The 23,268-nt window shown below is 38.3% G+C and overlaps 1 protein-coding gene across 4 annotated transcripts in view; it reads right to left on the bottom strand.

Moving 5' to 3' along the window:
• Window positions 1-4,653: 4,653 nt before the first annotated feature.
• The window catches only part of Prp40 (pre-mRNA processing factor 40), an 874,860-nt gene continuing 856,245 nt past the window's right edge, over window positions 4,654-23,268 (bottom strand). For 2 of the 4 annotated variants that reach the window (XM_068373863.1, XM_068373864.1), the window contains exon 20: window positions 4,654-5,369. In XM_068373863.1, coding sequence (XP_068229964.1) covers window positions 5,222-5,369 — 148 coding nt within the window. In that variant the 3' untranslated portion in view covers window positions 4,654-5,221. The remainder of the gene's footprint in view (window positions 5,370-23,268) is intronic. The other 2 variants (XM_068373862.1, XM_068373865.1) reach the window with 2 other exon arrangements.

Raw genomic sequence — 23,268 nt, 5'->3', positions numbered from 1 at the left:
AAAATTAATGGCAATGCTACCCCCAAAAGCTCAAAACTCATAGATTTGGTACTTAACTTAGATATGGGGACCAGGGAATCCGCCATCGGCAAAAAGAAATGAGATATGAACGAAAAAACCAAAGAGAAAAATATACAAATGTTCATAGATGTGCTATAAAGGAGTGACGTCACTGGCGTGGGTTGGGTTAGTGGTAGTAGTGTTGATCGGCACTTCGCTGTGGCGGGGATTTTGAAGAGGAGATATCTAAATAGTGCGAGACCTATGGTTGTGGATTATCATGCCCCAGTATATTATACCGACACCTTATATAGGTGAGCGAGCTGGGTTCAATCTGGCATTCCTATGCTTTTTTTCTCTGGTAATATATATCAGTTATATTCCTTAGAAATAGTGCTTTAGGAGTATTTCACTGGGCGGCACAGCTCGGAGCCCAGAAAATAATTGTAAGGAAAACTGAAGTGGTAGTGGCATCAAAGACCCCAGAACCCACAATATGCCACATAACAATAAACAACGAAAGAATAAAGCAATCAAACAATTTTGTTTACCAGAGTAGTATGGTGACTTAAGATGGTAGAGCAAAACGAGAAATAGAGAGGAGAATCCTGATAGCCAAAAAGGCATTTAATCCTTTTGATATGAGGGACCGGTCCCCGCTCAGTATTATTATTATTATTATGATTATTATTATTATTGATTGCTAAGCTACAACCCTGGTTGGAAAAGCAGAATGCTATAAGCCCGGGGGCTCCAACGGGAAAAATACCCCAGTGAGGAAAGGAAACAAGGAAAAAAATAAATAGTTTAAGAACAGCAGCAACATTAAAAAAATATCTCCTATATAAACTATAAAAACTTTTAACAAAACAAGAGGAAGAGAAATAAGATAGAATAGTGTGGCCGAGTGTACCCTCAAGCAAGAGAACTCTAACCGAAGACAGTGGAAGACCATGGCACAAAGGCTATGGCACTACCCAAGACTAGAGAACAATGGTTTGATTTTGGAATGTACTTCTCCTAGAAGAGCTGCTTACCATGGCTAAAGAGTCCTTTCTACCCTTACCAAGAGGAAAGTGGCCATTGAACAATTACAGTGCAGTAGTTAACCCCATGGGTGAAGAAGAATTGTTAGGCAGTCCCAGTGTTGTCAGGTGTATGAGGACAGAGGAAAGTCTTTAAAGAACAGGTGAGACTATTCGGTGTATGTGTAGGCAAAGGGAAAGTGAACCGTAACCAGAGAGAAGAATCCAATGTAGTACTGTCTGGCCAGTCAAAGGACCCCATAATTCTCAATGGGTGGCTGGTGCCCTGGCCAACCTAGCTGTACATGAGAATTGTGACTCTTGGATATACTGTACTGTATTTTTTTTCTAACCTGTAATTGCATGTTTAATTTGTATATTTGCATTTTTATTTTATTACTGCTACGTGATTATGTAATAATTCCACAATAGATAGCTTTCAAAATATATAAAAAATAACTAGTCAATAACAATTCCCTTTATAAAGAAATGTTCAAAAATGTGTTTCCTTTGACTTAAAATGTCTACAATAATGTATAATTGGAAGGCATACGATAAACTTTTCTACTGATGAGAGAGAGAGAGAGAGAGAGAGAGAGAGAGAGAGAGAGAGAGAGAGAGAGAGAGAGAGAGAGCTATGGGCTGCAGTGACTATGTTATTCTGTAATAATTCTACAATACATAACCATCGAAAGATATAAAACTTCTCGTCTGTAATAATGGACTTTACGTTATACAGAAATGTAATGCAAACATCCATTCGTTTCCTTTGATAAGAGAAGTGGTTGAGAATTTATAATCATAAATTTATAATCATAGAATTTATAATCATAAATAGTAAAGCACAGCAATTTTGTGTACAAAATTAAATTTTTAATAAAGTGGCTATGTTATTCCAGAATAATTCCATGATAAATAGCCGTCGAAAGATATAAAACTACCCGACAGTAATAATGGACTATACTGTACGTTTTACAGAAATACAGGTATGATAATATTCATTTGTTTCCTTTGAAACAAGAAGTGTTCTATAATGTACAATTTATAAGGTATAAGACAAACAAAAAACTGATAACAAAAGATACATATTTCTGATTTCTGAGAGAGAGAGAGAGAGAGAGAGAGAGAGAGAGAGAGAGAGAGAGAGAGAGAGAGAGAGAGAGAGAGAGATAAATTTAGTTCATTAGACATAAGGTTTGTTCGTTCGTCTGTTATTCCACCTTGCATGTGACTGTCACTAACTCATTATGAACTGGATCATTCCTGTTTTGGGTATTTTACGAGCTTGGAAAGACACTGCTCATGTAAGAACATGACGAATAGGCTACTATGTAGAATGGCAATAAATAGAAATAATGACAATAGGCTAACTTTTACTTGTGAAAACAATGAACAATACTAATATGAAATATTTAAGCCATGAAGATATTATTTTGTATATTGATAGTTGAGTGAAAAGGAATAAGAAAAAAAATCTGGTGTGTGAATAATTTGCATTACTGGTAAGTTTTTGTCTCGTTGTGGATGGGACTTATAGTCAGAGGCTTTCTCTGTGATTTGAACACTATGATAACATAGAAAAACAATAAAATAGACCTTAAATAAAGAATGACTAGAATTCCACGTATTTCGGTTGGCGGTGAGCACACATGTGAATACACTAAAATAGACCTTACATTATCAAGAATAAGGACTAGAATTACAAGTACTTCGGTTGGTAGTAGGATGAGATGTTTCCTCCAAGGACAGTTATGGTCCCCAATGTCTCCAAGTTGGGGGTGTCAAGGGAGGTATGAGTAATGCCTCAGGTAGGGAATGTTGCCATTGGCTAGAGAGTGGTATGATTATTGTATGATAACAAAATAGCTCTTACGTATTCAGAAATAAAGGCTAGAATCCCAAAGCCTTTGTTGGTTGGCTGAAGACAGCAGGAGGAGGGGCTAATATTAGGGAGAGGAGATTTTTTAGTGATATTTCCTAAGTGTGAACTGTGTGTGAAATACAACCATGTGCTATACTCTTTCGCAGCTTGGCTTGTAATAATAGTAATGATAATGAAGATGACGTATCCCAACGTCACAGTGTGCATTCCCAGGCATGTTTTGAAGTATCCCAACGTCGTGGTAGTGAAGGAGTTAAAAACATGAAAAATTTACTGACAAATAATAGAATTGGCGAGAAACAAGAATCAGAGCTTTAAGAACATATGTATGGTCTACTCTTATGTACAGATCTGGGAAACGAGCTGAATGCAGAAGAGATGTTGTTTTACAGGAGGATGCTCAAAAAATCTTAGAGGGACACAGTAACAAATGAGGATGTAATAGCAAGACTTGGAGAGCAGAGAGCAATGGTAGAGGAAATAATAGACAAGCGAGTTTTGTTAGGCAAATATTAAGAAGAGAGAAAATAGAGCACTTATGTCTCACTAGGAGGATAGAGGGTAGGAGATTGAGGGGGAAACAGAGGACAAAGTACATGCAGTGTGTTGTGGTGGGCTTGGAAGACAAACATACTCAAGTGATACAAATGACTAGAGACAGGGAGAAGCTGAGGTGACTGACCGCCAGGCGCCAGCGTCCAGGACACGGCACTTCATTAAGTAAAAGTAAGCACTAAGACCATAAGTAAAAGTAAGCACTAAGACCAATCATTCTGTAGATGATCAGTATTTCTTTCATTTTCCTTATTTGCCAAATATATTTTTTAAGATAGGTTAGTCTGGCAGTGAATGTCTCAAGCGAATGCTTCTCCATTATTCTGATAGCACTGAATACTGTTATTGTAAATGCTGGATTTTATATATATATATATATATATATATATATATATATATATATATATATATATATATATATATATATATATATATATATATATATATATATATATATGTGTGTGTGTGTTAAGTTTTAAGGTTTGGTAAAGATTTTTGGGGTGTTCATTTGAATGTGGTCATCTTTTGTATTAAGTGTTATTGTATATTTAGTGGTAGGAAATATATTTTTAAGGTAATGATTAGTATCAATTTCCCTTCAGTCCAAGATTCCAGTTGCCAATAACATAAGGGGAACGTTTGTATATTGAGAATATTGTCTGTTTAGAGTGATTCAAGGGTGTAGAGTTTATGTGACACCCTGCCACAGTTTTCATTAAAAAAGTTATTCTCTTAAATAAAAGTGCAATAATCTGAATTTCGAAAACTCAAACCAGAATTTGTGAGACATTCTCTATTATCAATGGTATTTATGAAAAAAAAATCTTTGTATATTGTTTAATCCTTGGAAACTCACCTATTTCACATCTGGTAAAAGTTACCTCAACTCCCTTCTTACTCTATTATTTAATTAGACTTGATAAATTTTATGCAGACAAGAGGAGCTAATAAGATATTAAGATTATGAGAAACTGTACGAAGAAGTTGGAGATATAAAAATTGAACATTCTTTACAGAATATTTACAAAAACTACTGAATACACAGTAAAATTATATATCAAAGTTTTCTCCAAAACTGACCACAGTAAGTTAAAAGATTCAAGTTCAGATTCACAGTCATAATAACTCACATTATGTATCCTTAGCATAAATTTCCATGCCACAAATGGTTAGATTAAAAGAAGATATGGATTTAACTATGCTTTATTTGCAGTGTAAATTAATGTACTGTAGTTACTAATGTTCCATTAAAATTCTATTTTACACAATGAAATTGATTTGGGTATAAAATTTTTAAAAGTATGAGTCACAATCTACATTTCAAAAATAGTAAGGTACTTGAAATATCAAAATAATATGGAAGCCACTGCATCATTAACTTCAAGTACAGTAATAAGATAAAAAAAAACAATTAACTACTGCATTTCTAGCAATACAAATGTCTAAATCATATATTTTTTGTACCAGCTATATAAATTACTCTTGTAAAGTTTAGCAAAACCACAAAAACTGAAGAGAAACCTTACCATTATCAATGAATAGTTTAATCAGACCAGTGAGTTAATATTCTTAACTCTAAAAAAAAACAAGTTAATTAAAGTTGCTAGAATTACTCTTAAAAACAAACATTAACTTTCGAAGTTGTGTATTTGCCACAAAAGCCAGTTTTTAGCAATAAAACAAACTGACATTTATGCAAAGTGTATTACAATTTTTACCAAATATCTTCAGAGTTAAATCACTTTTTTACCTTATGAAACTAATTTATATTTTCTAATTCCTTCATGAGCTGAGCTCTTTTCTTCTCTAATTCATCTTCACTGAGTTCACCCTCTTCCAAACTCACTTCTCCAGCTTCTCGCTCTGAAGACCTTCTTGCAACATCTGCTTCTGGAATTCCACGAGATCTAAAAACAAAAGAAACAAGTATATGATGGGTTTATGTATTTTACCTTTAACCCTTTAGTTAAAGCTCAACATTTCAGTCAAGACTTTCAGATATTCAAGATGCAGGAAAGTAACTTTAAGGGCATAATAAAAGTTTAGTATTCCTAATTGAAATTAATGAAGAACAGGACCTTCAAACTAAAATATGTTAAAAAAAGATGCATAATAATGAAGCCATTTCTTTTCTTTTTTTAATAATCTATTTCATGCTTTCTGATGAAATGCTGCCTTTGAGATTTGCATATCCAACTCTGATATAAAAATATTCAGAAAATTATTAAACATAAAAGTAGCATTGAAAAACAAAGTGATAAGAAGGTACAGTACTTCACTTTATTACTGCATGATAGATAAGTGCAAACTGTGGTACAAGTACTTAAAAGAGATTCTGATATGCTTCCAGTAGATTTCATTCAGAAAATAATACAGTACTTTATTCTCTTGATTTACACAACAACAAAAAAATTTCTCTTTACATTATCATTATATATCATATACTGTAGATGTGTTAGTTTGAAGTGAAACATCCTAAAATTAAGAATATTGTAAGATGTTACTGTTGTTAAAGCTAGAAGGGCCAGACATGGGCTCTTGCAAGTCTGTAGTTAGTAGAATTTTTATATTGTAAGATACCTGAGACTCTACTAACTTGTAACACCGGTTACAGCCTTTTATCAATCGTCAGTACATTACCTAAACATATCTTACAGGATGAAGATATTATGAATTGATGGGATATGTAGTAGCAAAATTTATCGTTTACAAAATATTACAAGGGTTTTTGAACAAAATTTCTCTTTAGATTACTAGATAATAGTCAGGGAGAAAATTAAAGTTTGAAAACAAAAATAAAACTGATTACCAAGAAATAACAGTAAATAATTGTGATATTAAACAAAAAAAAAAAAAGCAATGTATCTCAGATAATGGTTAACAAGTTAAAAAATGCAAAGCTTTCCATAACCTTGCAGCTTGTATCTTAACTTATGTCATCAATTCAGTAGACATGATGAATAACAAACACACAGGATTTATCTTTAAAGTTATTGACCATTAGTCTGCAAGAGGATAATGCCTGGGTAAGTGATATTTCTCAGCAGCTTGAAATCAATAAAACCTTTAATAGATGGATATGATGTGAGACAGAAAAGAGAAAGGAAATGTGGTAGTCCTCATTGTTGGTGAACAATAAATACAAGTTTTATACTTTTACCACCCTGCAGAAAATTCAGGTGTTGTGCGTTGTACAGCATTCAGTCACCAACAGGATTAACAGGGGCACCACAGGAAGTACTCTATCGATTGGCAGGCATTGCACCACCAAACAGTCCATTCAAAGACCCAAAAATATAAACAAGAAAATGATGAAAAGCACCTGCTCTATGATCACCAGATGATTAGCCAAAGATTAAAAATCCTAGAGCTTTATAACCATCACTACTCTCAGCCCCATGAAGTCAGCATTTTACCGCCTGGAGAGCTGCAGAGAAACAGACAACTGTCCACCTGGTGAGACCATCCAGAGCCCATGTGAGTCTCTTCCTCATGGAACAATCCTCTGTAGAAAGTATTGGGTTACTCTTAATTGAGCAAGAGCTAGAGTTGGAAGGACTGGAGAAAATCTTCACAGGTGAGGTCTTGCCCCCTCTGCTGAGTACCTATGAGGGCATCCTTTCCAGACAATGGACCACATACTTTGTGGGTGTGAACAGAATCCAATTTGTACAGATTTGGACCTCTACGAATGTAATCAGGCCGCTATGCTGTGGATACAATGTTAGCATGATAAGATATGATAACAAGAGTTTTATAATGGTAAATCATTATAGTTTCCTCTTAGTTTTATTTCTATACACATTATTAAGAACTTTTTAAATAAGTAAAGTGCAAAGTTAATGTGTTGTCACCTATATTGTTTATCCTCCTCATGGATTTTTAATGAATAGAACAGTTGGGGATGGTGGAGAAGGATTGGACTGGTTTGGTAATAGGAAATTAGCTGACCTAGAGTAAGTTGTTGACACTGTCATTATTAGCAGAACACAACAGGTCTTACAAAGTTGGCTTACTAGAATGCATGAAATATCACATGAGGTTGGGCTCAAGATAAATAGAGGAAAGACAGACGATGATGAGAAAAGAATATGCAATAGAAGATGAAACATCATTGGGAGGAGAAAGGATTAATGAGGTGGAATCATTTAAATATTTAGGAACTATGGTCTTCAATACAGGATCTTTAAAATTGGAGTTAAATGAAAGACTGCATAAAGCAAATCAGACATTGGCTAGGTTAAGTAAAATTTGGATATCAAATTGCCTGAAATTACATATAAAACTTAAGCTATATATCAGTTTAGTGAGATCTATGTTACTGTATAGACATTAGTCGTGATATTACAATGAGATAATATCCAACAGATTTTGTAGATTTGAGAACAAAGCCCTCAGAAGAATATTGGGAGTTAAATGGACAGAATTAGAAATGAAACTGTAAAGAGATTACTTGAGTGCCATATGTGGATGAGATCATGGTGAGGGGTAGATGGAGATGGTTTGGGCATGCTCTTCATACTTCCCAAGAGAGATTAGCTCACTAAACTTTCAACTGCACTCCACAAGGCAATAGAAAAGTTGGAAGACCCAGGCCTACATGGCTGAGGACTATGAAGTGTGAAGAGGGAGATGATGAATGGAGAAGTATTGATTTAAAAGCTTGAGATAGGGTCGACATGCAAAATCTACTCGAGGCCCTTTCAAGACTGGGTAGGCTCACTTTAGTAGTTATTTTCATAGCCTTTGGCTTGGTAAACCGTATGGTTATGATATTGGGTCTAGGTTGGACCGTTGCCTGTCTTACTAAAATATCTTTGATAAGTGGGTGATTGTGCTAAGAGCCTATCTCTGAAGATTATATTTCCTCTCTGCATGAAAACTTTTATAAAACAAGGGCTTTACAAAGTCTTCAGAGAGCCTGGTGATTTGCTCCCTAAGAAGTATGGGCCAAAACGTTAAAAATATTTAATATATCAAAACTTAATTTTTAGCTTTTTGAGATGCGAGACCTAAGTCAACTTTCGGTCAAAGTTTAGACCCAGAAATTATGTTTTGTCCACACAGGGAATATATTGGCTTTTTATGCATATATCTGGGTCTTGGTGTATTCCAAGAATGCAATAGAAATTAATGACAACCGTTTTACTTTTAAAAAACTTGGAGCCCTTCAAATAATTCGATAGATCGTAAGTTGATACTTTCTTTCAACAGTTGCCATTCTTGCTCCTGCAAAGGAAACAGAAAGGTCATCAATGAAGAGTGTGTGGAGAATGTCGCTTGGGATCACAAAAGAAATCTCATTTATTGCTAGTACAAATAAAGTAACGCTAAGCACACTGCCCTGTGGAATTCCTCCTTCCTTACATTTTCTTTCAGAGTATTTCCTTCTCTAACAAGAATAAACAGCCTTTTTAAAAGGCTTGAATGAATATAGTCAACTCACCTCTCACCAAACTTATGGACAGTTTGAAGGATACCATACCTCCATTTGGTATCATATGCTTTTCAAGATGAAAAAAAAATCCTGTCACAGGAAGTTGCTTGGAAACAAACAAATAAAAAAGAAATGACTCTTTACAGACAAGTAAATTCATTGTGGAGTGCATTCTTCAAAACACCACTACACAGGTGATAAAATACCCTTTTTTTATAATATCCATACAAGCATGGCTTTGACCCTCTTTTCCATGATTTTACATTAAAAACGTGTTAGTGGAATTGGTCAGTAACTTGCAGTTAAAACTTTGTCTTTCCAGGTTTTGAAAAGCTAAAATAATGTCCAGCTCCAAAATTGATGGAAAACTATGGTCTTGCCATATTCTGTTAATAATACTTAAGATAAAAAGTTTAGTCTTATTACACAAGGAATTTTGTCTAGGGCCGGGTCTATATCATTGCATGGTGATAGGGCAGAGTCAAATTCTCTCTCACAGTAAATGGGAGATTGTGTGTCTGTTCTTTATAAGATGTAAAGTTAAGTCTTGTGTTCTTCTCTACACCTATAAAGGTACCTGGAGAGTCTTCTGACTTTTAGGATACTCTCAAAATGATCAGCTAGTGAATTACTCACTTCCCAAGTATTAGTAATATATTGATCATTACTTCAACAAGAGTGGAGAATTTGGAGTATAATTGCTAAAAATTATATGAACTTTCTCCAAATGGCATAAGGTGGGGTTCTTTATTTACTGAAGAAACAAAAGATGGCCATGACTAATGTCGAGCCGCTTTAATTGCTTGTTGAGACTATACTCTGCATTTTTCGTTACTTACAATATACTGTTCAGTGTGACTTCTGTTGGCACCGTGAAAATTAAATTCTTGTAGATCTATGTAACATCTGAATTTCTTGTGACCAAGGGACTGGTTAGCAATGGAACACACCAATAGTTTTTAGAATGGAATGCACTCCATCTGTGTGAAGAATTTCATTGAGTAAATCAATGGCATCTTCAACATTTTAGATCCAATCAGCATTAACTACTACTTCACTCAGTTCTTTAAATTTATGCCAGTCAGCTCTATCGAAGCACCATCGAGGTGATCTGTATTCGGGGGGGGGGGGGGGGATGAATCATAAACTAGTCATCTAATGTTCACTAGTGAAAGTCTCGATATTGAAAGATCAATGCATGACAAAGTACTTGTCTGGATATGGAAGTGAGTGGGCTAACCTTTATTTAGAACCTCAATACCTTAATTTTCTATTAGTGATGCTAGCAGGTTGCCCTTTGAGTTTGCAAAGACATCTACCCATAATGGAAGTCTGCTTTTCATAGTACCCAGAAAAAATGGTTGAGGGAGCTGGTTTATCACCTCAGCCACATCATCATAAAAGATACTGTCATTAGCAGGCAAATAAAGTGAATATAAGTTATATTAGATCTATTTGGACTGCTACTGCTTGTAGAGCTGTACATAGATCTAAATGTATTTGGGGAATATCGTGGCAAACATACGAGACCTCTGCCATAACTTCTTCCCTGAAGATTACATTGTGTTCTATAACTGACATATTCTCTAAGCATGGAGTAAAATCATCTAGCATTGTTTGTTGTAGACATACAACTATGAATTGGGAGCGTCAGCTCTTCATACTTAGCTCTTAGACTCTGACAGTTCCATTGCAACATTGAAGAGAAAATAATAAGTTTATTTTTTGGAAGACTCCTTTGCTCAAGTCATTCTATCAGTTTTTTGAACTGATGGAAATATCTGAGATTCTCTGGGTGAAAGTATGTCTTACTAAGCTTGATTCAACAGTTTTTAGCAGCCTTCTTATTCAGTTGTTGAGGGGGATGGAGAGTTTCGACATTAATCTTGGATATATTCAAATTACTTAGATTCATCATCTTTATTTTCATATAAATATCGTACCTATTTGCAATAGGTATTTTTTAATTTTTCATTTGAAGGGAAAGGGATGGCAGTCTCCCTGATTTTTATTAAAAGATGGATTATGTATCTCCTTTATGACAGGTGCATCTAATAGCTCTCCATCAGAAGATTCTTCCCTTAAATCCAGCAACAACCTAGGATTTTACGTCCAAGATGTGGAGGATTCAGAGAAAGAACCGGTGTCTCTTTGATGAGATGCACAGATTCTAAATCATGAGGCATGGTATTTGCCTTAAAAGGTGATTTAGAAAGTGGAAGCTTTCCATTACTTGGTCTAAGTGATGTTGCATTTCTCTCTGCATGTCCAGCATCCTTAGATTTCAAGGCCTTTGAATAGCTTTTTGTTTAGCTTAGAATTTGCTTACCATAGACCACACGGATATGCTCTGCATCTCACTTCTCAACAGCTGCTTCTTCTATTTGATATTGAGGATATTCCTTATTGGTTGGCTTGTGATTTTGGTTATAATTAATGCACCTTGCAACAGAAATGAAGGTTCCAAGCTCAAGATCAGAACAATTGTCGCAGATCTTTCCATTTATATATACCCTAGATTGATGTCCAAATTTGAAACAATTGTAGCACTGCAAAGGTTTGTTGGTATAGGTGAATTGGCATTTTCTCATTTTCAATTAATACATGAGAGGGTACATCACTATCTTCCTAAGTGAAATTAATCATAGTGGTTCTGGGACTCTTATGAAGCTTCCATATTTCTTTAGGTCATAGGCCTATCCAAATTTTTGCCCTTGCTAAACTCATAAAGGTCCTTGTTAAAAATCACCCCTCTTCCATAGCTAAAGTTCAAATGCATTTTGATATCCACCATTAAATTTCCATCTACTTTTATATTTAGTATACAAGTCTGCATTTTAGATTTAGCATGAATTAAGATGGATTTCTTGTCCAAATCTAGAAATATTTCCACACATTATAGTACATACTTTCTCTTGTATTAGCTTGCTAAATTTAAAGTTATTATATTCTTCACCCTTTGAGATTGCAATAATCCACATTGGTGTTTTAAGCTTTCTTTCTGATATAAAATCACAAATTTTGAGTAATTTGTATTTTTCCTAACAGTACTTACCTCAAACTACTTTCTTAGGAGTATCTGGGATCTCCTCCCAACCGACCAGAGTTTTGTGTAGTTTACCCTACTCCCGTTTTCTATGAGGGGTAACCTCAGGTGGTGTGATACGCGCCCTGAGGCGACCCCGGGTCAGAGGGCATGCTTGCTCAGGTCTCGATCCCCAGTAAGTTCTTGATAGCTTAGGTTTCTATGAGGTCCAGCAAGGCACTCGGGGAAGGATGGGTGGGCCATTACCCGAAAGTAGTTCGAGTTAAGTACTGTTAGGAAAAATACAAATTACTTAAAATTTGTGATTTGTTCCAACACTGAGTACTTACCTCGAACTACTTTCTTAGGAGACTTATACCTTAGGAGGTGGGAGTGTCCTTCATGATCTAAAGACCATGAGAAGTATATAAGAGGAACCTAGATAGGAGACTAGGTTCTGCTGACCCTAAGGAAAACACGAGAGAATAGGGAAAACTACGCAAATACCCATCTTAGTGTCTAAGTAACTCACCTCGGCAAGAAATCCTAGGAGACATGTCCTTCCAACGATAGTGTATCCCATGGCAGTTTCAGGGGACTACTGGAGTCATTTCGGTAAGGAAGCAGGGGAAGGAAGAACAAGGGGGTTAAGGAAGGAACCTGTGTCTCTTGGACTTACTACCCGCGGTTGTCACTGGGGCTACACCTTTAAACCGTTTAGAGCGCGGAAATCATGGGACCTATCGAGAACCCGTCCAGGGACTTCCTCGAGTAGTCCTTCAAGTAGTGAGCTGTGAAGGTCGACTGGTTAGACCAATTACCTGCCCTCAGGATCTGGCCCAATGCCATATTTTTCTCAAATGCCAATGAAGTACTTAGACCCCTATTGTCGTGGGGTCTGGGCTTTCCTGGAAGGGGGACCCCTGCACTACTTTATGCCCTGACTATCACCTGCCGTAGCCAGAAGGAGATAGTATTCTTGGAGACTGGCTTCTTCACTAGTCCCGAGGAGATGAACAGACTCTTGATCTTGGGTCAGTGTCTGGCTGTCCTCTCTAAGTATTTTCTTACTGCCCTGACAGGGCACAGCAGCAAGTCCCTCGAGTTGTCCGATCGAGGGATTGCCGGCACTGAGAACCCTTCAAACTTGGGATCCCAAACGGCTGGATTCTGAGTCTTTTCCACGAATGATGGTTGAATTGAATTGAATATAGGATTTAGGCATTAATCCAAGCACTGGGGCATCAAAGGCCATTCAGCGCTATATAACGAAAATCATTCAATCATATCTGTACTCACACCATTTAGTATCATTTTAACCTTTAATACAAATCGTAATACTTTCATACAATAAAATCTAGATGTGAAATAAATAGGGATTAAAAGGGTAAAATAAATAAATTAATAAAATCAATTATAGCTCATAATATAACCCAATACTTTGTATAAATTTTCTCAAGTTCAGGGTATTACAGTTTTCCCCCAGTATATCTCTTAAAGGTTTGTCCTGGAGTAAATGTGTCCTCCTCTGAAGATTAAAAACAGGACAATCGACTAAAATATGTTTAACATCCATTGTCACTTGACAGGTATTACAAAGAGGGGCCTGTCTCCCTTCCCCACTCTTCATTAAATAATTGTGCGTTGCATGTGTATGGCCAATACACAGCCTAGTTAAAATAATGGTATCCCTTCTACTTGTAGAATTACAAGATGACCATTTATCCACCAATGGGTGGATTTGTTTCAATTTTGTATTGGTGGTCAGTTCAGACCATCGAGCTTGCCACTTATTTTTACAGTAAAGATGAATCTCACTTTTAAGAGCTTTGTAAGGAATACTCAAGGGGGATGGATTACTTAGCCCTGAAGCTTCCTTTGCTGCCTTATCTACTTGATCATTCCCATCCACCCCAACATGGGCAGGGACCCAACAGAAGTGAACACTGATACTCTTCCTAACATATTTACAGTTAGGATTGTTTCTCACAGCAAGGGACCTAGCTAAAAACCTCAAACTCAACTCCTCTCTGCGAATGGAAAGGGGAGGTATGCCAGAATCAACATAGATACTGTCAATGGGAGATGTTCTGTAAGCACCTGCGCAGATGCGAAGCCCAGCATTGTGAACAATATCAAGTTTTCCAAGTAAAGTCTTTGTAGCTGACCCATATATTTAGCATGCATAGTCTAACTTGCTCAGACACAAAGATGTATAAATTCTAAGCAAAGTTGTTCTATCAGCACCCCAATCAAAATGCGATATCACTTTCAGAATGTTCAGCGACTTCTTAACCTTGATAGATAGGTCATTTATATGGGGACCAAATGTCATTTTCTTGTCGAAAATGATTCCAAGAAACTTGACACTCCTCATATGGCAAAATACAATCATTTAAGAAAAGGGTGGGGATCTCTTCCCTTTTACGAGTACGAGTAAAGCGAATGGCTTTGGTCTTCTGAGGAGAAAACATGAATCCACGAGAATTTGCCCATGCGGAAGCAGCATTTATTGCAATTTGAAGATTTTGGCATGCTTGTAGTGCAGATGATCCACTACAATAAATTGCAAAGTCATCGACAAATAGTGATCCTTGTATGCCAGGAGGTATGTGACTAATGAGACTATTAATAGCAACAGCAAACAAGTCCCTGATATATCATATTCTTGTAAAATTTATATGAAATCCCAAGCAGACTGGAATGGGATTTTGCATGATCTTTTGTGCTTGAATTGGTCACAATTATATAATAGTGTAGATCCTGTTGTCCCTTTGAATGAGAATCTAGTCAACATAATTGATAGGCGTATCCCTTCTCGTGTGCTAAGGTACCGAATGAAGGACAAACCGTGGTTCAATGATGATTGTAGACGTGCTTATTTGGAGAAGCAGGAGGCCTATCACCTTTGGAAGGGTAACAGATCAGATTTGACCTGGAACAACTATACTCAGCTTCGAGCTTTTGCTCAAGAGAGTTTATGCCTCAACTGAAAAGGAGTACAATTTAATCATAAAAGAAACCCTCTCTGGTACAACTCAGGAACATAAATGGTGGTCTACCCTTAAATCTGCACTCTTTGGTGTAGATGCAACAGTTCCTCCTTTACTTAAACCAGATGGCTCAGTCACGCACTGTCCAAAGGAAAAGGCAACCCTTTTGGCTGATGTTTTTGACAGTAAACAGAGTAATGAAAAACTTGAACTTCCTCATTCCTGTTTTCCTGAGGCTAAACTAACTAGTTTAGCTTTTCGATCTCGTGAGATTAAAGCTCTGTTGATGGACCTTGATGCTTATGGAGGTGTAGACCCTAATGGTATTTTTCCTTTGTTTTTTTATAAAGACAGCAGATTTCTTAGCTCCAAAGTTATCTGTTATTTTACGCAAGTTAGCAAGAAGAGGAGCTTTTAGCACTTGTTGGAGAATTGGTAATGTTACTCCTCTATGTAAATGTGTTTGTGGTAGCTCAAGTCCCACTGATTACCGCCCAATTTCCATAACTCCCATATTATCTAAAGTTTTTGAACGTCTTCTGGCAAAACGTCTTAATAGGTTTGCTGAAGGTAATCATCTATTCCCTAGTTTGCAATTTGGTTTTCGGAAAGGCCTTGGAGCATGTGATGCCCTTCTTACAATCTCCAATGCAGTACAGAAATCCCTTGATTGTGGTCGGGAAGTTCGTATGATTGGCCTTGATTTTAGTGCTGCCTTTGACCGTCTTAATCATGAGGCCCTTGTTTTCAAACTGAAACAGTTGGGAGTGGGTGGGTCGTTTCTTAGCATTATTATTGATTTTTTAAGTAGTAGATCTCAAAGAGTTGTTGTTGATGGGCACCATAGTGAGTATAGGAATGTGATATCCGGTGTTCCACAGGGTAGTGTTCTTGGCCCATTACTTTTCATACTATATACACATGACATGTGGTTTGGCCTAGAAAATAAGCTTGTTGCATATGCAGATGATGCTACTCTCTTTGCATCAATTCCATCCCCTGAATGTAGATCTGGGGTTGGTGAATCCCTTAATAGAGATTTAGCTAAAATTAGTGCATGGTGCAAATTATGGGGTATGAAGTTGAATCCTAACAAAACTCAAAGTATGATTGTAAGTAGGTCAAGGACGGTGGCTCCTCAACATCCGGATCTCAGTATTGATAATGTTTCTTTAAATTTGTATGACTCTTTCAAAATTTTAGGCGTGATTCTTGACAGCAAATTTACTTTTGAGAAACATATAAGGTCTGTGTCTTCTTCAATTGCACAAAAAATTGGCTTATTGAGAAAGTCTTTTAAGATATTCGGTGATCAATCTATTCTGAAGAAGTGTTTTAATTCTTTTATTCTACCTTGTTTTGAGTATTGTTCTCCTGTCTGGTCTTCAGTTGCTAATTCTCATCTTAATTTGTTGGACAGAAACTTACGGTCTATTAAATTTCTTATTCCTGATCTAGATATTAATCTCTGGCACCGTCGATCAATTAGTTCATTATGCATGTTGCATAAGATTTTTCATAACTCTGACCATCCTTTACATTCAGATCTCCCTGGACAATTCTATCCTGTTCGTAATACTAGGCAGGCAGTTAATTCTAATACCCAGGCCTTCTCCATCATAAGACTCAATACTACGCAGTACTCTAGAAGTTTTATTCCAGCTGTTACCAAGTTGTGGAATGATCTTCCTAATCGGGTTGTTGAATCAGTAGAACTTCAAAAGTTCAAAGTTGGAGCAAATGCTTTTTTGTTGACCAGGCGGACATGAGTCTTTTTATAGTTTATATATGACATATTTGTTGTTGACGTTGTTAATAGTTTATATATGATATATCTCTTTTGACATTACTTTTTTTAGAATGATTTATTGTTAATTTGTTCTCTTCAGTTATTTATTTCCTTATTTCCTTTCCTCACTGGGCTATTTTTCCCTATTGGAGCCCCTGGGCTTATAGCATCTTGCTTTTCCAATTAGGGTTGTAGCTTGGATAGTAATAATAATAATAATAATACGCTGCCTTGGGGGACACCTTCTTCTTGCATGTAGGATGAAGATAGTTCTGACCCTACTCTCACTTTAATTGAGCGGTTTGATAAAAATTCTTCAATAAAAGAGAACATATGTCCTCCTATACCCCACGAGGCCAATTGCTTTAAAATACCACCCCTCCAGGTGGTGTCATATGCCTTTTCGAGGTAAAAAAAGACACCCACCACCTGGTTTTGGTTAGAAAAAGCATTTGAAATTTCCCTTGATAACATCAGCAAAGGGTCTAGAGTACTTCGGTTCTTCCTAAAACCAAACTGTCTGTTAGATAAAAGATTTTTTATTCTAGATACCACACAAGTCTGTTGTTGATCATTCTCTCAAATAGTTTGCATATGCAACTGGTCAAGGATATGGGCCTATAACTAGATGGCAGTTCTGGGTCTTTACCAGACTTGTGGCCTGGAATTACAATTGAAGTATGCCAGGAATCAGGAGATGTATGGGAAGCCCATAGACCATTAAAGGTTTCTAATAAAAATTCCTTGGTATCCACTGGAAGATGTGATATCATTTCATACCGGATGCCATCCTCACCTGGGGCAGTTAAAGAAGAGCTGGAAATAGCATTTTGCATCTCCTCCATACTAAAAGGCAGGTTAAAAGCTTCAGTATTTGAAGAAGCAGGAGGAACAACAGATGTTGATGCTCTAATTTGTTGAAATGCTGGGGAATAGTTGTCAGCACTTGATACATGAGCAAAGTGCTTAGCAAGAACATCTGCTACATCTTTGGGGTCAGATATATATCTATTATTTTCCCTTAATATTGGTAGAGGCTTAGGGACGAATTTACCTTGAAGTTTTCTAATCTTGTCCCATATTTCCTTTGAAGGAGTTTTGGTATTAATATTACATATATATTTCTTCCAAGATGCTCTCTTTGCTTTTTTAAAAATTCTTTTTTGTTTGGCACAGGCTCTGAGATATGCTATTCTATCTGCTAAATAGTTTGTCCTCAAGTATCTTCTGAAGCAAGTTCGGGTCACTTTTCTTGCGATGGCACATTCTTTACTCCACCAAGGAACTACAGAGCGATGAGGTAAACTGCATGTTTTAGGTATAAACTTGCTAGCATTATCATCAATAATATTTTCAAGATGTTGATAGGCATGCACTGGAGATTAAATTCATCATATTCTTTATCAGTGTGTGAACAGTTTTCATAAGCTGCCCAGTCTGCCTCATCTATCTTCCATTTCGGTGGACACTGAGAAGGAAGATTATGGACATAATTTATCATTATTGGCCAATGGTCACTGCCATATAGGTGTTCATTTACTGACCAAAGGTAGTCCAATCGAATGGATGAGGAACAGATTGACAAATCAATGGCTGATGTAGAGTTGTGGAATACATCATACCTAGTTGGAGAACCATCACTCATTAGTATTACATCATTGTTGTCGATTAATTCTTCAACAAGATTACCCCATCTATCGCACATATTTCCACCCCATAAAGTATGCTTTGCATTAAAATCACCCATTAAAATAAAAGGGGCAGGAAGCTGATTGATCAAGTCTTGGAGGTCAGAAAGTCTAAGCCTTCTTGGATTACCAGCATGATCTAAGAGGAAAAGTTCTAAGGATGGTTCAATATATAGCGAGCATAAAGTAATTTTTTTCCCGATATGAGTTCTGACAACACATGCCTGTAGTGGTGTATTGAGTGGGATTGTTTCAAATTTTACAGATTTGTGAATAATAAAACCTGTACCACCTTGAGCTCTTGCAGCTTGCAAAGGAGGGGATCTACAAAAATGATAATTGAGTCCAGGATTAAATGGTTTGTCACTGATCTTGGTTTCCTGTAGGCTAAATACCTTCGTGTCCGAGTCCCTGGTTAAAGTTTTTTATTTGCTCAATGCTAGTACTTAGACCTCTGCAATTCCACTGGATGATAGACATTATCTTTTGTTATTATTTTTCTTTGTCTCATTTGTCTTTTGGGACTTTTCAGATGAAGCCATGTAAGGCCTGGAGATGGAAGGCTTTACTAGGCCACCACTCTTCTTTTCTTTCTTTCTAGGATCTTTATAAGAGTCAACCTTAGGATCATGAGCAGTAGGGCACTTACCTGACTTAGATGAAGGTGAGGATGATGGGGACCTTTTCCTCTTTGGAAGATCTTGTTTTCCAATCTCCATCAAATCCGGTAGAGATTATGCCTGAGACAATACATTCAAGGTGGTGGAAGCCACATTGGCTTCCTTGGAGGATTGTGCTAGAACTTCAACAGTTCGAGCACTTAACCCAGAAGGCTGGGCTACTACCTCTAGGGGAGATGCTCCTATCGGTGACAATACTTTTGGTGTGTTGGAAACCATATTGACCTCTTTGGAGGTTTGTGCTCTGGCTTTTATAGGCTGAGCACTTGACCCAGATGGCTGGGCTACTACCACTAAGGGAGATGCACCTGACGGGCCAGGTGCTGCCACTGGTCCCCCTGTGGTAGTAAGGGGTAGTGGATTATAATCTTTTGGTGGCATCTTAATCGCGCGAGCAAAATTAAGTTGCCGATTGAGTAAATGCTTTGCATAACCTACACTTATATGTTCAGCATTTGCTTTCAAGATTGCAGCTTCTTCTTTCTTGTATTCTCTACATCTTTTATCATTTGATTTATGATTATCTTTACAGTTTGCACAGGTTGTATCTCTGTTGCATTGGCCATGTTCTAACAAAGAACAGTTAATACAGATCTTCGTATTATTGCAGTACCGGGAAGGGTGACCGTACTTGAAACAATTAAAGCATTGTAAAGGCCTAGGTTTATATTCTAGAACACGTACTCTTTCATTCTCAATAATTATATGATCTGGTATAACAGGGGTTTCAAATGTTAAAACTACCATGCTTGTTTGAGGGATCTTACTTACTTTCCAAACATTAGCAGGGCACATGTCCAGAATTTCTGGTTCTGAAAATTCATATAGATCTTTATCAAAAACTACTCCTTTACCATAGCTGAAGCTCGTATGTGGTTAAATATCATTAATAGGATCAATTTCTGCAATCTTCATGCCCCAAAGCATGTGAGCTTGAGTATCTGATTTTGCATTAATCAAAGCAGATTGCTTCCCGTATCTACTAATATCCTTACTTTTAATTAAACCAACTTTTTTTGTATAAATTTACTAATCTTATAATAGTTATAATTATCTATCTTCCCAGATGCAATTATCCATGTTGGGGGCTTGGGGGTTCTTACTTCTGGAAGTCTATGCTCTATTTCTTTTTCCATCCATTCTTCTGGTTTATATACCTCTAGGTGTCTTGGTGCTTTATCACATAGAGCCCCAGAAATCAAACAATTGTCAATTTTTATGCTCTCTAAATTTTTATTTGCTTCTAAAGCAATCTCAAAACTTGAAAATGATACCCAAGCTTCCCAAAAGCCTTTACTACCATTAAGCTCCATTAAAATTTCTTTGATTGCCCCAAATCTACAGAAGGCTTCATGAATTATGTCATAGCTACAACCAATTGGTATGTTTTTTTAAGTGGAGAATTTTCAGATTTTTTGTTGGATCTGGTAATGAGCCAGAACCAGAGAGTAAAGTATTACTGTTATTACAAGCATCATTTTCCACCAGTGCCGATAAATTGTCTTTAACAACACTGGTCAGAGAAGTATTGTTGGAGGAATCCTTTGTATTGCCGAGGTTGTCAACAGAGCTTTCCCTATTTAAACAAGCAGAAGTCGTCAACGGTGTCTGGGGTTCGCCATTTGATCCAGGGGTACAGGGAATATTAAGTTTACTCATTAATTATTTTTTCAGGGGGAGGGAAGGGGTCATAATAACAATGAAAAAAAAAAAAAACAATGGAAAAAAATAAAGTTTAAAGGAGAGAAAAAATTAAGACTGTCTGAAATTCCAAAGAAGACACCGTTAGCCTTTCCTGGAATTAATTTCTCCACCAATGACACCTGTGAAAGCTGCTTACCAAATGTCCACTCCCTACCCTACCACAAAGGGATGGTACCACTATGATTAGAGTGGCTCAAGTGTATGCCAAACCCGCTTGATGGGACTGAGAGCATTTCAAGAATACAATCATCCCCACTCTAATCATAGTGGCAGGCAAACCGGACAGAATGCCGAGAGTCCTATCTCTATAAAATAGCCAACCCCTGGAATCCGAAGGCCAAATTTCCTACGAGATAGTTCCGCGTGCCAGTATGGGAATACTGACACTCCCAGGTGTCCAAACATTTTCGGGCAGTTGGCAAGACCACCACAGCTCCCACAATTGATTTTGAAATAAAAACCGATCATGGATACAATGTCCCCTCTAAAAAACCTGGACAGTGAAATGGGTAAGAGAGTTTTGACAGCAAGGTTGGAGACAGCTGATAATTATGAAGGAGGAATAAACAATAAGAGGTAATAGAAAAAGAATGAGAGAAATTTAGAGTCAAACTGAGGAAAAGAAATTCCCCAGTTCGAGAGCCCTCTTGCCCGTCACAAGCCTTCAGCACGGGAATGATATGCCGTACTGAAGCCCAATGACTTCAAGGCATTCTCTCCTTAAGAGGGCCACGAATAATGGGACGAACCTGAAGGTAGCCTCACGCCAACCCTTCGAGTGTGATACCTCGTACGACAGTCCGTGCAACACCCCTACCCGCTTTGCTGATGCCAGAGCTAACAGAAAAACTGTCTTGAGGGTGAGTTCCTTGTCCAAGATGTCCTTTAGGGGTTCGAAGGGAGGTTCTGACAGCATCTTTAGGACTCTGGCTATGTCCCACAGGGGCACCCTACTGCCTTGAGGGGGGCACGATTGTTCGAAGCTCCTGATGAGCATCGAGATATGTCTGGAGGCACCCAGGTCGATGCCCTTCAGGAGGAAGACTTGACCCAGAGCAGCCCGGATTCCTTTGATGGCTGGGATGGACATGTTTACCTCGTCCCTGAGATAGACTAGGAAGTCCGCTGTCTCTGGAATGGAGGCCCGCAATGGTTTGATGTTCCTCGAGACGCACCACTTAGTGAATGTGGCCCACTTTGCCTGGTATACTGCCGCTGATGAACGCCTCAGATACCCTGACATCCTTAATGCCGTTCTCGAAGAATATCGTTCCTTCCTCAGGAGATGCTTGATAACCTCCACGCGTGTTGGCGGAGGGACTGAGGGTTCTCGTGGAACCTCAGAAAATGGGGCTGCCGGAGAAGGTCTGGCCTGTCCGGAAGGGGCCAAGGTGGAAGGCGCGCCAGTTCCTTTAGATCCGCGAACCACTCTCTCTCCGGCCACCAGGGCACTACCAAAGTCATCCACAGGTTGTCTGGTCGCCTCACCCCGTTGAGGACCTGTCTGAGCATCCTGAAGGAAGGGAAGGCGTAAACGTCGAGGTTGTCCCAAGGGTGCTGGAAGGCATCCTCGAACGCCGCTTCTGGATCTGGCACAGGAGAACAAAACACGGGGAGCTGTGTGTTCAGTCTCATTGCGAAGAGATCCAACACTGGTGATCCCCATTTCTGAATGAGGGTCTTGGCCACTTCCGGGTGCAAGGACGTCTCGGATCCTACCACTTGACCCATTCTGCTGAGGCCATCGGCCAGGACGTTTCTCTTCCCTGGAATGAACCTTGCTGAGATCTTGATCTGTTCCCCTTCGGCCCATTCCAGCAGTCCCAACGTGAGGACGCACAACTCCTTCGATTTTAGTCCTCCTTGTTTCTTCATGTAGGCCACCACCGTGGCGTTGTCGCACATCAGTGCCACGGTGTTTCCCCGGTGCAGATGGACGAACTCTAGGCACGCTCTTCGCACTGCCATCATCTCTAGTACGTTTATGTGCTGGTTTTTCTCTTCGTCCGTCCAACTTCCTCTTGCTGTCCTGCCGAGGAGATGGGCACCCCACCCCTCCTTGGATGCGTCCGTGAACAGAAGCATCTCCGGAGGGCTTGCTGTGAAGGGCATTCCCTTGAGGGTGTTCGATCTGGCAATCCACCACTCTAGGACTTCCTTCGTCTCCGGGAACACCGGGACCACCTTGTGGGGGGAGTCTCTCTGGCTCCAGGTCTTCTTCAGGTTCTATTGGACTTCCCTGAGTTTGAGTTTCCCCTGGGGGACTAGCTTCTCCAGCGACACGAGGTGGCCTATCAGTCTTTGCCAGTCCTTGGCTCTCCTGGGCTGGTACGACAGGAAGGGCCGGAGGATCTGGTCCAAGTTGTCCAGTCTCTCCGCGGAAGGGAAAGCTCTTGCCAACCGGGAGTCCAGGACCATTCCGAGGTAGGTCATCCTGGTGGAGGGTATCAGTTGGGACTTCTCTAGGTTGATGATGATACCCAGGACGTT

This window comes from Palaemon carinicauda, chromosome 5, assembly GCF_036898095.1.
Source record: "Palaemon carinicauda isolate YSFRI2023 chromosome 5, ASM3689809v2, whole genome shotgun sequence".
NCBI lineage: Eukaryota > Metazoa > Arthropoda > Malacostraca > Decapoda > Palaemonidae > Palaemon > Palaemon carinicauda.
Note: the sequence above shows the minus strand (reverse complement) of the source record. Positions and strands in the feature narration are given on the sequence as shown.